The 16573-nt window shown below is 41.2% G+C and overlaps 1 protein-coding gene across 1 annotated transcript in view; it reads right to left on the bottom strand.

Moving 5' to 3' along the window:
* Nucleotides 1-8807: 8807 nt before the first annotated feature.
* LOC128719110 (uncharacterized) overlaps nt 8808-16573 on the bottom strand; it is a 104293-nt gene continuing 96527 nt past the window's right edge. The window contains exons 6-7 of the mRNA XM_053812731.1: nt 13277-13517; nt 8808-8983 (exon numbers count right to left, since the gene is read on the bottom strand). Coding sequence (XP_053668706.1) covers nt 8808-8983; nt 13277-13517 — 417 coding nt within the window. The remainder of the gene's footprint in view (nt 8984-13276; nt 13518-16573) is intronic.

Below are 16573 nucleotides of genomic sequence, written 5' to 3' on the forward strand. Positions count from 1 at the left end.
CTAGTCATTATCCTTCAGCTTTCAATCCTCATTGAAGATAGCTTTTGAAATAGATCACCACTCATATCTTTGATCTTCATTCTAACGGTGGTTTGCTTTCGAGTCCACATTGGTGTCGCCGGATGGCATGGCCACAGGAAGGTTGATTCATTTCACGTCTTTACACAGGTATAATTTCAATTTTAATTTCTTAAACAGGTCTGCCTGTAGGTTTCACCTATGCTTATAAACTACCTTAGGGTAACAAAAAATATAACCAAAAATTGTATGACTGGAGAGGGGGGAGCAGAGGGAGCTAGGAATGAACAATAAAGGGCTTATTATATGGGGGAAAACTCTGTCACTTGATTTTGAATTCTATCCGCCAATACCAGCCAGAAACAGACAGAAATATTCCTGCCGCTCGTGTAATAACACAGTTGGGCCGAAGCAATGAGAGTGTGAGTAAAAATCACATAGAAAATGAAGAATGTTTAACTATATTAACAATGTTACCCAATTTCAAATGGGTGGAACGTTTCTATCTTATCCAACACCAATTGAAGACAAAAACAAAACAAAACTCTCGTGTTGACGAATGTTTGCCTAACATCAAACAAATTCCGAATCGAGTATGTTGAATCACTCAGTAGCAGCGCTTGGAGGTTTTGGAAAAATATTTCCTTCCGACTGTTTATGGATGAAATTTTACGGAAAACCTCAACTCTCCTTACAGCGCTCAGAAACGATGAACATAACTATTTAGATCCTAACCTCAATCCTAACCGTGGATCTATCCCACACAGAGAGACATTTAATCGCTAGTATAAAAATGTTAACCAATGACTATCATACTAAGACTATAACATACATAAGACTAACTTTATATCGGCTTTTGCTACAGTTCTGGCCAGGCGGCGCGGATTGTCTCTTGGAATTATCTTGTTGGGTTCGAAATCAATAAAACCATTGTCAGACCATTATCGGAAGGATAATTGAGGGTGCTTGTTGTGAGAGGGAGAATGGTGGGGGGTTCCTTCGAAGTTGTGTGTTTTGGTTTGTTGCAACGTAGGAGAGTGGAGGTGGATTGGAGTACAATTCTCTACGATCTACGATCTATGTTCTGCGATAAAACCCATTTATTTTGGTAATATTACATTGAATAAACATGATATTCTTAACCTGTTCGTCCGTCGACTATTATTTGAAGCAAAATTGCAAGAACGTAATAAGAATATAAAAGAGGCATAGAAGAAACGCATACAACAGCACCTGTCATAATAGAAAATTGACTTCGAACTCGGTCTTTTTTATTTGCATTTTGAACAAAATAAGGATGGTACTGTTCGTTTGATGCAAGTGCATAACGAATGACTAAAATGCATTCAAACCAATGTTGCATATCGACGCATCGATCGACGCGCTGATCATGCAACAAAACCCGACGCGTTTGCTTACCCTCAGACTAGGACTCCGTGGCCGCATCGATTCGCAGTCGAGGTAAATTGCTATCAAATGGTATAATACAAAAGTTCTGTTCTCGTTCTTTCTCCAGCTGTTCTGTGCGTTCATACGAATTCAAAAATATCTGTCACACTTCTCTTTACTTTGTACGCACTTCCACTTCCGTGCGCAAAGCCATCCATCCATTCACACATGCAGAATAGAGTAGTATTGCACACGGTCTCCTACGAGACAAAACAGTACGGAAGAGGTGTCAGAGAACACAGAGAAGGTAAAGCAGTGTAGAAAATACATAGATAAGGTAGAGTAAAATAAGACAGGCATAGCCGAAAGTGTGTGTGAGAGTGTGTGTGGGATACCTTTTTATGCTCTCTTCCAAAGGAAGAAGAAATGCTGTATTTCTTTTGTCTTGAAACGATTCTTAATTTGCTCTGCTTTAGATTGATTCCCAGCGCTAGCGTTACTGACAAGCGTTAAGGTCCAAAGCTGAGGAACCGGGACCCACTTTTGGATAATATTTGGGCTGTCCAAATGTGGTTCCGGGCACGGTCCAAAAGTAGCGTTTTGGTTCACTTGAGTTGGGGTCTGGTCTAAATGTTATTTTTGGGGTAGAACCGAGAAATAAAAATGTGCAGCATAGCGTTTCCAAAGCGTTTGACGAATGCGCCTAAAGTTATGCAAACAAACGCACCATATTTAGGGATCCTTCTACAAAGCTGTACTGATCGGTGAAAAAGTAGTGCTATGTGTTTTATTTTATATAACTGTATAAATGTCATATTTGTAAATTTATACACTATTCTTTTTCACACAAGATATTCTAAAATGTGTCCAAAGGAGTAGTAGTGCAATGGAAATGAAAACAACGAAATATTTTATTTGTCATTTGGTTAGGATCGATGAACACATTATGCAAACATGTTATGTAAATTAAATACAACAACAAAAACAAATTTTCATAGTTTTGGATGAAATTGGTTTTAAATGATATTTGCGCATTGTTCAAATATTGCATGCCATAAATACATCATTATCCATGATTGTAGTTAATTTGAAGCAATCGCACATGGACTGATTGTTTCGTTGGCGGATAGGAGTGCAGCTGTTAGCAAAATGTTTCCTTAGTGGTGGGCTGTTATTGTATTTTTGTTTACTGACGTCGTAACTGATATACAATACGTAAAAAATGTACTGAATTGTCATATTAATGATGATGTTTCCACCTCTTACCTCTACAATGGATAGAGATGTTCGAACTCTAGATTTTCGATTCTAGTGATATTTTATTATTTCGATTCGTTCGATGATTGGATTCGTTAAACCAAATGTTTATGAACTAAAAAAAATGAACCTGAAAGTAATGAAATTTTAAAACTATCATCATCAGAACTACCAAACATTGAAAAAAAAAAATTTGAACTCAGATGCTGAACTCACATCGACAATTTCTTGCGGTATAATAATATAACACGGGACCTCTTTGTGAAACAATGAAGTCCAGTGAATTACTGTCATATATTTTGTAACTATTAGATCGTTTGTTATTCGTGAAGGATAGTTAAGAACTTCTCTTCCACTGATCACTCTTCCCATGTTTTGTAGACTTGCCACCAAATTATTAAACTATATACATTCAAATATCACATTTATTGTGATACAAAAAACAACATTGGTGGTGCATTGAAGGTGCAGAACGTTTTCAAGAAAGGGTAAAAGCAGAGGAAATGGAGTTCGGGACCATTGATGACCAGCATCATCCGGGCATGGCTTTTTTTAGCTGGCAAGTACAAATCGACCCCCGAGTGTAGCGTTGGAGAGTGATTTACTGACATTAAAAAGCTCGGCAGGCGCGATGGAGGCGTTCCACTAACGAATCGACTAAGGAAGGAACCATGGCACTCTGAGAAGCAGATACCTTGTCCGCTATTGAAAACTGAGAGCGCAAGAAGGAAACACGAACATGTGGTACGGCAAGAGTCGAGTAGTGGCGTTCTTGATGTTGGTTAGGTCCAACACCTCACAAGCCATGTTCGTGATCAGTCATCTCACTGTACTGCATCGGGCTACACCATGGTCCAGCTGGTTCTGGAAGGAGCGTCTCGAGTCAATTAGAACGCTTAGAGTCGTGACACGGATTGTTTCCACTCCAGGATCTGATCGTCAAGTGCGTAGTGAAAAGTTGGGCTTCGTGGGTGGTTGAATATATACTGGATCGATTATATAGAACAGCAACAATAAAGGCTCAAAGTTAATGCCCTGCAGAACGCCGGAGGGTGTGTGTATGGGCCTTGATGTGGACGGGACCATCCTTACGGCATATGCCTACGGTCCAGTAAATACAGCACATCAAGTTTCTCGACTAGGATGATCCTAAAGGTCCAGTAAATACAGCACATCAAGTTTCTCGATCAGGATGGAATGGAATGCATTGTCGAAGGCCATGAGAATGTCTGTGTAGAAAGAGTCTACCTGTAAGCTGGTGTCGATTGATGTATGGGCTTTGCTTACGAATTCCATCCTGGTTCTGTAGCCTAACTGCTATACAGTTTATTTTTCAACCAAAACAATTAAGACCATCTCACCTCAAACAATAGACCATAGTGCAATTTTAATAATCAATATAGCAATCGTTCGTAATCGATCGTCACTCGGAAAAGAATAGTTTGGACCGTCAGGCTGGATTTTATCCCAATCACAACGGCTTCTTATTTCAAGACCATTGAGTGTCCCCCTACCCTCTCTAAGGGAAGCCTCTTCAAGGTTTTCAGCGATCACCTGGATGATCGACACAACATTGAGGTATTGTGTCGGTGGATTTTTTTTATCGCACCCGGAAAGTATGTTCGCGTGTGTACCCTATGCAGAAATGTTTAAATGGTGTCAGTGAAGTTACATACCGAAACATTTTTTTATATTACAGTAACCTTGTTAGCTGTGTTTAAGTTGCCAGGAACAAAAAAGGCTGCACTAAAAACCGTTCTTTTGTTATAAAATTGTTTCTTTCAAACGGTACCGTCTTGTCAAACAACACAAAAACAATCAATCAACCAAATAGCATTCGTTCGGATTCATTTTATTTAAACCAATTTCATATAATGCACCCTGCTTTTGCTATTCACCTGCACAACCCAACGCACTAGAGAATTATTTGTAGCGACCCCCTTCCACTGCAACTAAATTTTTGCAAATGTATCTCAAATGTGATTTCATTTCATTTCCTTTTTTTTCATTAATATTTACGCTCACACTAACACTTTCAGCAAACTTCAGCCTCACCGTCCTGCACATCGCCTTAAATGCATCACACCCTACATTGTTTTTTGTTTGTTTGTTGTGTTTGTTTCTTTTCTTTTGCACATTTGATTTCCACTCGTACACCACTCGCCGGTTTCGACCATGTTACAAAAAAGCCACCTAAACTATTCATGTTCATGCTGATTCTGCTTTTAATTGGTTTGGTTTGTTGCTGTGTTCGTATCTTTTCGGTTGTATGGATTAATTAAGTGATTTTGCCGTTCGGGGCAGTTTTCTTCCCTTCTTGATTTCCTTTTTCTACCATTTGCAAAACATTCGTCTATTTTGTGGTTAGATTTAGTTTTTCCTGTCTCGGATCGAATTCATTTGCCATCGTTTTGTAGAGTTTTGTTTGCTGTACACTCTTTCTCGTTACTATGCGTAATCCAATTACTATCATCATTGTCGAGCTGGATGTAATGTTGAAATCGTGTACATTTTCTTATCACCGCGTTTCTTATGCCTTCATTTAGCTGCCCCCTTTACACCGTTACAAGTCATTACATCGAGAAACGTTTAGAGTTAAGGGTTTGCTTAGATAATGTTCTAGCCGCTCTCGTTCATCTATTTGCATTCTGTAAAGGTTTAGAGCCTTTCGTTCTTTCTGCTGGTAGACATATTCCCCATTTACTATTTCGAATTGCTAGCAGAAATGTATTCGTACACGGTCATATAAAAGAAACTTAATACATCTAGCTCATCGGTTGGCTTGTACCTGTGTGTATATCATATTTTCAACGCTGATGGTTTCATAAATTTAGACGTCACTACAACAATGTTCACTGCCTTTCCCTAATAGCTCTAACCCCTCGCTGTTTCATTGCGGAGCAAACAAGATCGACCGTTGGAATGAGTTGAAAGTAAGCTTAGCCACGGGATTGAAGAGATTTCAATGCAACTTGGATGACGCTTCTTCGGAACTGGCAGCAATGGCAATGTTGCTGCGCCCGTTTCTATCTTCGACTGTAGACACATTCGTCTGTGCATCCACGTAACGGAAAGCTCTTATCAATAACAACTATTTACACATCAGTTTTACCATCTAGTTTCTGAATTCTTGTTATGTTCATGTGTATGTCTTCTGCTTTTAAATATATAGTTTTTTTTTCAGTGACGGTGATGAGTGTTTTGCAGCAACTTTTCGTTGGTATCAGTTGCGTTGATAGCCCTTTCATACATCAAATGTTTTCAATCATGTTAGTAGAAATGCAAAAAAATCGAGCGCAGATGCAATCTAATATGATTTCCATGGCGCTTGTTCCATGTAGTGTGGTTCGCTACTCGCTGTAGTTCGTGTGATCAATTTCCTTTCAGAAGTGGAATTTCCCACGAGAAGATTGATAAATACATTTAAAATTAATTATACCAAAGCTCCTGACGGTACGGAACGTCAGTAACCGGCACACGAACGGTTGATTGCGTATCGCGATTCCCTGTGCACTTTGATGGAGGCGCCTGGCCATTCACCGGGAGGATGCTGCTGAGTAGTATCATTAGTTTCATAAACATCGAAATGTATGCACGACGCTCTTCGATCAGCGATTTAGCGATGTGAAAAAGTCATCGATCAATGCGCGGCCCAATCAGCGACAAGCGGACAGGAAAGGCGATTTATTTTCACCCCGCACGTGGAATTAATCAATTTATTCTGCTTCCAACGAAACAAACGGTGCAACAAGGGAAGGGAAGGAGGAAGAAACGCGATAAGGTTTGATTTGCAAGTCACATTCGCAAAGGTTTGGTTGGAGGAGAAACAATTTGTCCTCCGGGTGCACGAAATTCGTATTTCAACAAGGGGATTCAATTAATCTATCGTTGGTTCTCGCCGGGTGGCGATTGAAGCAGCACAGGAGGTGCACACATTTTGTCCCTTCCCTGTTGATTGAATTGAACTGTAAGCGTGTGTGCTTTGAATCAATGATAACTTCCCATTCCACTAACACGGACAAGGAATGGTGTTGAACCAGTTCACGATTATTGGCAAATTTGAAATGATTTTTAAGCTGAACTGATTTCCTGAGTGCTTCCACTTTTAATAGCAAACATGCCGGTGTTAAAAAAAAGACGTCAGAAAACCAAAGTGTCATGCGTGCACTCCATTTTATTTTAGGTCGACAAAAGAACCAATAATATAGTTGCCTATTTAACGCCACCTATACATGTGCCATAAAAAATCAATTCATTACACCGTGACGTAACCAGCGACGATCACACGCGATCATTATGTTCCGTTTATTTTCCTTTTCTCTATTCATAAGCCATCAATGAAGCCAAACAGCCGACGGTACGGGATAAAATGGTGTCACTTATTGCAGCCATTTTCATGCAAGTGTTCGTTGACCAATAAAAAAAGAATATCTCATTTAACCCCGCTTTCTCTGTGTCATATTCTCTCCCTGTTCGATTGCATGTATCGAAACCGTCGTACAAATGGAAACACCCTGTCGCCCCTCGTGCAAAACGGGGAGCCAACTGTAGCAGCAATGTGGAAAACAAAAATCGACACATCAAACGAAAGTGCACCAAAGCAGCATAACTTCATTTATTCATTTTCAATTAAATTTTCGCTTACGGAACCTGTACGAACCGCCGTTTGTTCGCGTTTCGGTCCGCTACCTTAGCGCCGTTCTAGCGCTGTTTTCGTACAGCACCATCAACAGTGGAGGAAGAGTGCAAAATGGAACGAAAACCCATGATTGGCATCATCACCATCATCATCATCAGCATGATAGTGGGTGCAGGTTTTTTAAGGTGATGCACGATGCACCATATGACCGAATGCACTCTAGCTCTTGCTTTCAATGAGTTCCGATGCTCGGTTTGATGTTGCATTCGCACACACACACATTTACTGGGCAGAAAAAAGGGAACATTAAACAGTGAAATGGGTTTTTATCCATCTTGGCAAAGAAGAAAAAAAAACAAATAGTAAAGCTAAACGAACAAATGAAATTTACCTTTCTTTTTTTCTGGCAGATACCTTTCGTTTTTTATTGCAAATGGCAGAGATGACTGTTTCGTGTTCACTATCGGCTCATTATCGAATGCATGACACGTGCCCGGACCACACGACCAAATTTACATTCAATTATTTCAATGGTGTGTTTTTGGTCGATAGTTTTAGTGGTTAGATTTGACACTGTTTCTATCGTGGTCATTGGTATGCTAGGTGAGAACTTGGTTTGTTTTTACTACACATATGTGTAGATTATACATCAAAGGGTCGTTCGGTGCGGAAATTAAGGTACCTCGGCATGATACAGCAACATTGTTTGATGAAGCTTGTACCTTACCTTATCGCTTATGTAAGATAGAAATAGACCGTTGATAAGTTCTAGGAGCCTTTTGAAACGAAACATACATGTTGGCATTGCAATGAATGCGTTTTGAAGTTGATCATATTTCCATTTAACGAATTCTGATAATTAAACCCCCTTTTCCTACTGGCGAATGTCTACACCCTTAAAGATGTATGACGTAGAATATGTCTTTGTGTGGATATCATGCCCGTAACATCCAAAACGTAAAGAGTTCTGCAACACACTCATCACCATCACCATTATCATTATCATTATCATTAGTGTCATTCTAAACATCACGGTCGTGGCTTTGGCTTCTGTTGCAGACAAAGTGATGGTTGCGGTCTGCAGGCAGCTGCAGAAATATTCTCTCCCAACCGCATGATTTATCGACGAGATGACACACGAACACACACACATTAATATTAGTGTGATTATGCATGGAAGAAGTTGGATGGGAGCTTGAGAGGAAGTGGAGGAAAAGAGCTTCAATAACATAAGACACGTATGAAATGAAACGTAACAACGAAATGTTCGACAATCCGAGGATTCAATCCAGTAAGTTTTCCAGTAAGCTCCATCGATAATTGTAGTTTCCAAGGACGAGGACAAGGTGGTGGATGATGCGGTACCAGGGTCCATTCTTTGCTGCCAGCCTTGGGGTGTTTAGGAAAGGTTGCAATGGACCTCGTTAGCACTAACAGCATTGAATAGCAGCCACCCAGTGCGTTCCTGGCATTCATTGGAATACAGCGCTTGGGTAGAGCCAAACTATCTTCGAAGAAGCGCACTGGACGATGATATCGGTCGACTGATTTGGGCTAATGAGGGATGGTTGTTATGCAGGGCCAGTGTCAGCACGATGAGCACGAGCACACACAGATTCCAGCTGACGGGCATACCTCCTATCGGGCTGGGGAATATCCTCGCACCTCCGGACGATGTGACTGTAATGAGGAAGCGTGAAAATCGATAGATTAGAGCTTGAATTCGAGTGACACGAGTTCGACGCACTCATAGTGTGACAGGTTAATGCTGTTGGAAAATGGAAAATGTTGATTCTAAATTTGAAAAAGACTGTTACTGTGCCCATGGCTGGCTTCAAAATGTTGGATATATTTCTATCCATAAAGAAGAATTTGGTTAAATAGTTTATATCTAAAATGTACAATTAAAAAAAATGTTCCCAAATCGCACCAGGAAGCTTTATAGTTAGTTGAAAGAAAATTTTATATTGTTCTTGTGTGAGTCCTTAACGTAATCGTTTCGATCTTTATTTGCATTAGTATTCGTATTGAATGAAACATTGGCAAATTGGCATCTTTACTAAGGGAGGTGAGGTGAACAGTAGGAAGTTAGCATTTACCCAGAACACTAATTCAGACGCAAGAATGAGGACTCACGTAGACGTACAAGAAATTGGAACACCGAGATATTGTATTTGTACAGAAGATACGAGTTTTTGAAGTTCGATTTACGCGCTTTACGGAAAGGTTTTTGAACATAAACACAAGCGAGGTACATTATAACGTATGCATTACAAAAATGGATTGGGATTTCACTGATTTTTCAAACGAGTTTCCCGCTACCTAGAGGATAACCCAACACTGTTTCACGGTTTGTAACTATTCACAGTCATAGTTTGGCAGCGCTATCAGTTAATGCGCAATAGTCGCTACAAAAAATTGTATACAAATCCTTTAAAGGGGTTGTCTTTACAGCATGCGCCACACCGAACCGAAAAAGTTTTACTAACTGAAATCTATTCGTTTTAACCTCGATTTGGTTGATTTGTTTTATTTGTTTATTCTTAAGATAGAAGTTGTTTTAAGGTTCGGTATACAATTCCATTTATTATTGATTGACTGTCTCGCCCGATTGTTACAAGTCAACTGTTATTTTTCATAATCATCTGCTGACATTTGCCGAATAGGCGATCTGTTATTGGTATTGGTATTGATGTGAGTGCAATGCAGTTTGAATGAGTGTACCTAATGAGTTCTTATTACATAAGTATACATGACACTTATATCTTAATAATAAACAAAGTGCTATGCAATAGCCCTGTTCCAATGGCCACAGCACAGCACAGAACGCTGTGATATCAGACATCAATGTAACATGCGTCAGAGCCTACACATGAAGATCGAAGGCAAAGTGTTCTCTGTGTTCTCCCTGGAAGTTGAAACAACCAGCCAAACAGTGAAGAAGTACCTGTACAAGGTGGACTGTGATTTGTGAAAGTGTTTATCAAGAGCAGTCACTGGTCTCCCCGGTGGCAATTGATGTGCATTTTGTTAAGGGCAAAACGCAAGCAGAAATTTAACTTCAATAAGTTAGAGGCCAGCACAGAGTAACAGTTAATAGGCAAGAGGTCGAAAAAGCTAAATAACTACCAACAAAACATTCTAAAGATCGTTGGATAATTATCAACTAGTGTCAACCTGCTTTTACGGCTGAGGAACTCCAGTTTCCCGATCCATAATCAATGCTCACTTTGGCTGACGGATTAAGAATTATCTTTATTTTGTCTACTACACCAAAACAGAAGACCAAATGACAGAAGCCGAAAAACATGTTTACTTAAGATATTAAATGAAATAATTTGGTAGATTTTGTGCAGCTTTAATAAGCAATGGTATTTTCAACTATCCCTTCCGTGTCATCGCACTTGAAATTTAACGTTAGTTCAGCATTGGAATTACTAGCACAAACCACAATTCCAGTTGACGTTGTAGTGACAAACGATGTGTTCATCTGGTGCTGTACACCACAAATCTTGCAGGAAGCAAATTTTGCGGGACAAAGTTCATCCTTCGATTAATCAATTAAACCCCTTTCATGTTTGTTCCTTCGCAAGCGAACCATGCTGTTATCTGCTTTCAACTCACCTACGCTTTGCTGAACCTCCCACAACCGCTCGCGAATTTTTCTTTGATGGAAGAAAGATAAAAAGGATTCTGTTGCTCTTGGTTGGAGATAACCTAATTTTTTCAACCTATTCCCTAGACGACGCTTTCGAATCAGGTTCATTGTTGATGAATTTATAAGATCCTGGCCTTTTGAAGCTTATTTATTGATCTCTTAATCATCTTTTGTAGTCAAAGCAAAGGGTTTAGTGTTGTGTGTGTGTTTTTTTTCTGAATGTAACGGGAAAAAGATGAACCATCGCAAAAGTTTCATGGTACGACCCTGAATTGGCTTTGATTTAAATTTAGGATTTTTCAATATCCTTTCAATAGGACAGAACAAAAGAAGCGAATATAAATGAAATTCACTGGAGCAGAAGCATAAAATGTGTAGAAAAAAAACACACTAACACATGACAAAAAAAACATTGCTTTTAAAGGAAAGCAGCATGACAAGGGCCCGACAGTCTCGGAACGTACAGGCTAAATGAGAAGGCTTTTTTTTATCTTCTTCGTTTTGACTTGTTCCAATGTTTGGGATACAAGTTCGCGAGCTTGAGGCTCCGATAGAACAATGAATGAATAGAAGCATTTCTTTGAAGAAAGACTGTCAAACAAATGGAGAGGGCGTAAAAAATGTACCATTAGCTCCCATCTCGTATTGGACCCTGCATGGCTCGATTGTTCGAGCCTCGGAAGAAAAGAAAAACATCGCCAAACATTCGACGAAGCGCCAAATCATCCTAATCAGATTGTCGGAAAAGCGTTATTCAGTTGATTAAGAGAATGTGAGTGCGTCCGTTGAGCCAGTGCGTATAAATTGGGTGTAGATGGTCGGTTCTCGAAATCGGGGTAGCGTGAAGATTATGGTGAATTTACCCCATTTGGGAGTGTTTTTCCTTTTCCTAGCATAAGAATGTAGGCACGCATGCATATCATCGCTCGGTAAAGGGCCGTTTTTCCGTTTCTGTCCCAATGATGAGGTTGGCTTCGTGTTTCCCTTTTCCGTGTGAGCGAGCTGGTACGTTGCGTTGCGCACCTTCTCTTTTGCGCTTTACCCTCTTGCTCCCTGACAGGCGAGCCCTGTTCAGCCGGAACTAATCTAATCCACTCGAATTGGCCCCAAATGTCCGTTTGATCATCCTTCCGGTCATCCAGCAGCCGGTTGTAGTGGGCATGGACGGGGAGACGCAAGAGGTCACACACTGGTGTAGCAGAATGATAAATCAATTTTGCCTCGCCAAATCTTAAGGGCACTGGGTAGCATCTTAGGAATTCGATCAGTGCGATGGTATCGAAGCGGCACGGAAGAAAATAAAGAATCTTTCAACGGGCGTCACGACGCAGCCACAGAACGAGCGCCTAAAAGTGACTGGAAAAACATCTGTTGATTAGCTTTTGGGCCAATTTCGAATCACTGGTGGCCACTGATGAAACACTAGGGACTGCCGATAGATTACTGTACTCTCACGGCATGTGACCAAATCAAGCCCTTTTGCTCATCTTCTCATAACCCCTGCTTTTTCTCTATTCCTTCCTTACTTTGCGCCAGCAGCTACCAGGGTAGCTACAGCTTCGTAATGGTGCCATGGCCATTAATCAAAGACGGAGATAGTGCACGTCGTATTCGGTTTTCGTTTCTGATTGAGTTTTCTTGATTTGCCATCTCATGGTTAGGGCTTTTCCTGAGCTTTCCTTTTTTCTTCATACACAGTGGAAGTTTTACTTTTTTCCTGTAATTCAAGCACGAAGACAAGTGTGTCAAAGGTGAAGCGAATTTGAGCAAATAAGTATGGACGCTGCTCGTGTACTGTTTTTATGTCCATTTACACTTTGGCATTCTAATTGATTGTGCGTGGTTTTTTATTGTTTTTTAATGGCTTTCTACCTTGCCAAGTGCCATTTTTAGGGTACATTCAAAATGGCGCATTTGGTATAACACAAGGATATTTTTTATAATGTTAAATATCAAGTTTTTGAATTCGCCGATTAAATTGCACAGTTGAAAATATGGAGCCACTAAAATTTCCGGTTTAAATATCAGCCACACTTGAAAACCCCATCCCGCCGTTGGATATCAACCGGTTTGAAAATTCTAGATCAAAGCAATTCTTCAACAATCACAGGAACTCTAAGCTAGTTATGGTAGGAGCAATCCAACACGGTTGTAAATTGCCACACATGTATATTCCCAATGACGATAAACCCACCACAGAACATCGCCCATAAACTCCACGGTGGGTCAATTATCGTGGGACCAACCGAGTTCTTTCTACACTCCTCTTGCAAGCAGCGTGCGATGGAATGGGTTTATAAGTATTCGATACATACCTCTGGCCGGTATTGGATCCCGCTGGGGAACGCCCAGTTCGAGCTCGGTGTAGCGTTCGTACAGCTTCCCGATGGTGGCGGTACATCGCAGCAATAGCGCTCCGCCGGAACCGGACGCACCGCCCACTCCTGGCATCAGGCCCGAGCCGAAGTGTGAGCTTTGAAGGTGCAGCCGTAATGTGAGACTGCTGGAGATCAGATTGTCCGTGGTGGTTCGTGATTCTTCGTGGGATGTGTAGACCTGCAAGAGAGAGAGAGACGGGAACGGTATCGACATCAGGCAATCAGGTTCTATATTTCATAGCCCCCTTGGTTCGGATCGCAGGCATTCTAAAATCGGCATTGTGGTCTAATAAAATCAGATAAAATAACACGCACAAACTACCTGTAGCCGTTGGTTTATTTCACCACGGAATCAGAAACCTAATCAAACTACAAACGGGTAGGCGACCCGTTGCGACCGTCGATACGCACAGTTTAGTGTACCCCGGAGGAAAAATGGGGCAGCGAATCTTCCGAGCTCCGGTCTGAAGGGTATAAACCCTGCGGACGCTAAATAATGAACGGAAGCGGTATGAATAATAAAGGTAAACGACCGGTACGAGCGTGGCCAACGATTCGTTCGATCTACACACCCCAATGACAAGTTCCGAGATTTATCGATCCCATTTCACGCAATCCACGTTTAGGCGTTCGCCTTTCTGTTTTCGACGCTGTAAAGTAGCATCTTTGATCGATCGTGCAAGGCATTTTCCTTCGCCAGCCGATGGCCCTTGGCCATTGAGATCAGCCGTGTAATGCATAAAAAAGGGTTATACTAGGCCAGGATACGTGCGTCTTTTTATTGCACACTTCTTTTACGGCCAAACAGACGGTTTCGCAACGAAGTTTGGTAAAGTGGTAGGTAGTAGCGGTGTAAGAGGATTTAAGTACAATATTGTCGTCTATTGGTAGATGGCTTGGGATAAGTTGCATCCATCGCTAAACTCCTATGTACGCAGGTACGAACGGTGGGCACTTCTCCGCTGAGGCCATCGTGGACTTGCCAAAAGCAAGACGAAATATTTATTGCGATTTTATGTTTATCGGTTGTGCTCGATAATGCAAACGCTTAGAAATGGACCGAATCACGTCACCCTGCCAGTCGAATGTTTGGCCTTCCGTTCTGTGCTCTCCTTGGAAGCATTGATGATCGGGCAATATCGAGACGGATAGAACTCCCGGGCAAGTGATGTAGTCATAAATGTAGCTGCTTTACGAGTGAACCACCAGAGCAAGTTCCTGGGATGCTGACTGGGGCGGTGGAGCCATATGTACCGAGTTTCATTGGTGGCTATTTTTATGTCATCACTCTTCTTGGGTAGCTCCTTTTAACGATTCACCAGCTTTGGTACAGGAAGTCTGGTCTGACGACAAGGGAACAAGAAACGTAACACAAGCTTAACCATTGCGAACAGGAACAGGATCCGTATCGGTAAATCATAAACTTGTCGATACGCTTTTTATATGTGAAGGTCGTCCTGAAGGCGGGCAATGACTTCAGACTGTTTGTGAGGCGACACACCGAGCCGAAACACAACACCGAGTGGGTAGTCGTTAAACTGGAACGTTTCGAGATGGATTAAGAACCGAGGCGTACCGAGCGAAGGCGTACTGTCGGTTGTCGGTTACATTTTCTGCTCGTAGGAAATGGAATGGAAAATCATTCCTCCACCATCCCACACGGGACGGTGCACATTTCACAAGCAAAACAAACGGAATGAGCGATAAAAAACGGGAAAGTAAACATTTATTACGACATGACTTCCGATAAGCAAATAGGGACCGATGTTAGTTGAGGCCCGGGTGGGGAACTGAGATGGATTAGCCTGAAGGATGATCGCACAAGAATGAGGTGTCGGATGAGCCTTCGAGATGAACCATGCAAGGGGATGGGCAAGCAGCGTACAACATTTGCATCCTTGTAACGACGGCGGTATGAAGAACCGGTGCTTAAACGTGCTTAAACAACCGTTACTGTTTGCTCGCTCGTTCCGGTGTTCTGTAGCGGCAGATTAAACAACTAGGAGACATGCTTTTGCGAAGTACAGGAAATAATAATGTATTTCTAAAACCTTGCATGAACGTGTGTATGTGTGTGTGGTCGGCAACATTGTGCAATATTCGAAACGGTTTCGTCTCAAAACTCAACGTGAAATTAAAATACGACAGAAAAACACAGTACACTTTGCACAGTATTCAAACGGAGCGGAGCATGAGCGTCGGCGAAACTCATACACCAACCATCATTGCTCATCGGAACCGGAGGCTGGAATCTATCCGAGATTGAGTTTTCCGTCGTGAATCGGACCGGGGAGGGAGGGTTGTATCGTGTGTGCTTTTTCAGTGGTCGGTGAAAACGATTGCATTGTAACGCCACAATTACACGTCGTCCGGTTGCATCGTTTTTGCAGCCAGTGTTATGGGTGCACCGATGGGAAAGTTTTCCCACCAGCAATGTATTCCACCGTGTACTATATTTCTCTGTGTTTTATAGCTATTTGTTCTTTTTTTCTGATCGTTGTAAGAATTTTATAAACAAGCTGCCCGTTTAGTTACGTTTACATTGTCAGAACACGATGGCTGCATAGGAACAACAATCAACATTAAACCGATTGCGTGGTGATGTTGTTGGTTTCCATGCTGTTTAGTATGTACTTAAATTATCTTCTAGTGCAGTGTACAGCTTGATGTGGTAAAAAAATAGGTAGGGTATTAGGTGTGGTATGGAAAACATTCGTATTAAGTTCGAACGCATAATTTTTTAACTGTCAGCGATTTGTTTACTCATTCGTATTCATATTCATATTATTCAGATTTGATGGATAACACGAATCGTTTGTCTGTGAAATTTTGATAGCTAGTCGGTTTGGTAACCTTTTGTCTGTGTTGTGACGGCAAAAGATTCCCCATGTATGAATCACGAAAGACTGTGGAAGATAAAAGTGTGCTTGATACTCGCCAACAAAGATTCGAATCGTGACAAATGAACACCATCACTCCACCTCAATTTGGCCTTACACATCTCGTCTATTCATATCAATGGCCCTAAAATGGCATTACGGTATGGATTGTTCGATTTCATTATTTATCATTTATCATTATCACCATTTTTTGTTGGAACAGTTCTTTTCTCTAAAGCGTATAAATCGATGCTTTTATAAATACTGACTTTAAATTTTCGAAAAGAGAGTAAAATAGTCCTACGACAACTTAGTAATTTGATCTGTAAGTACAGCTATACCAGGAGAATATTCC

Source organism: Anopheles marshallii, chromosome 2 (genome assembly GCF_943734725.1).
Source record: "Anopheles marshallii chromosome 2, idAnoMarsDA_429_01, whole genome shotgun sequence".
In the NCBI taxonomy this organism is placed as follows: Eukaryota; Metazoa; Arthropoda; class Insecta; order Diptera; family Culicidae; genus Anopheles; species Anopheles marshallii.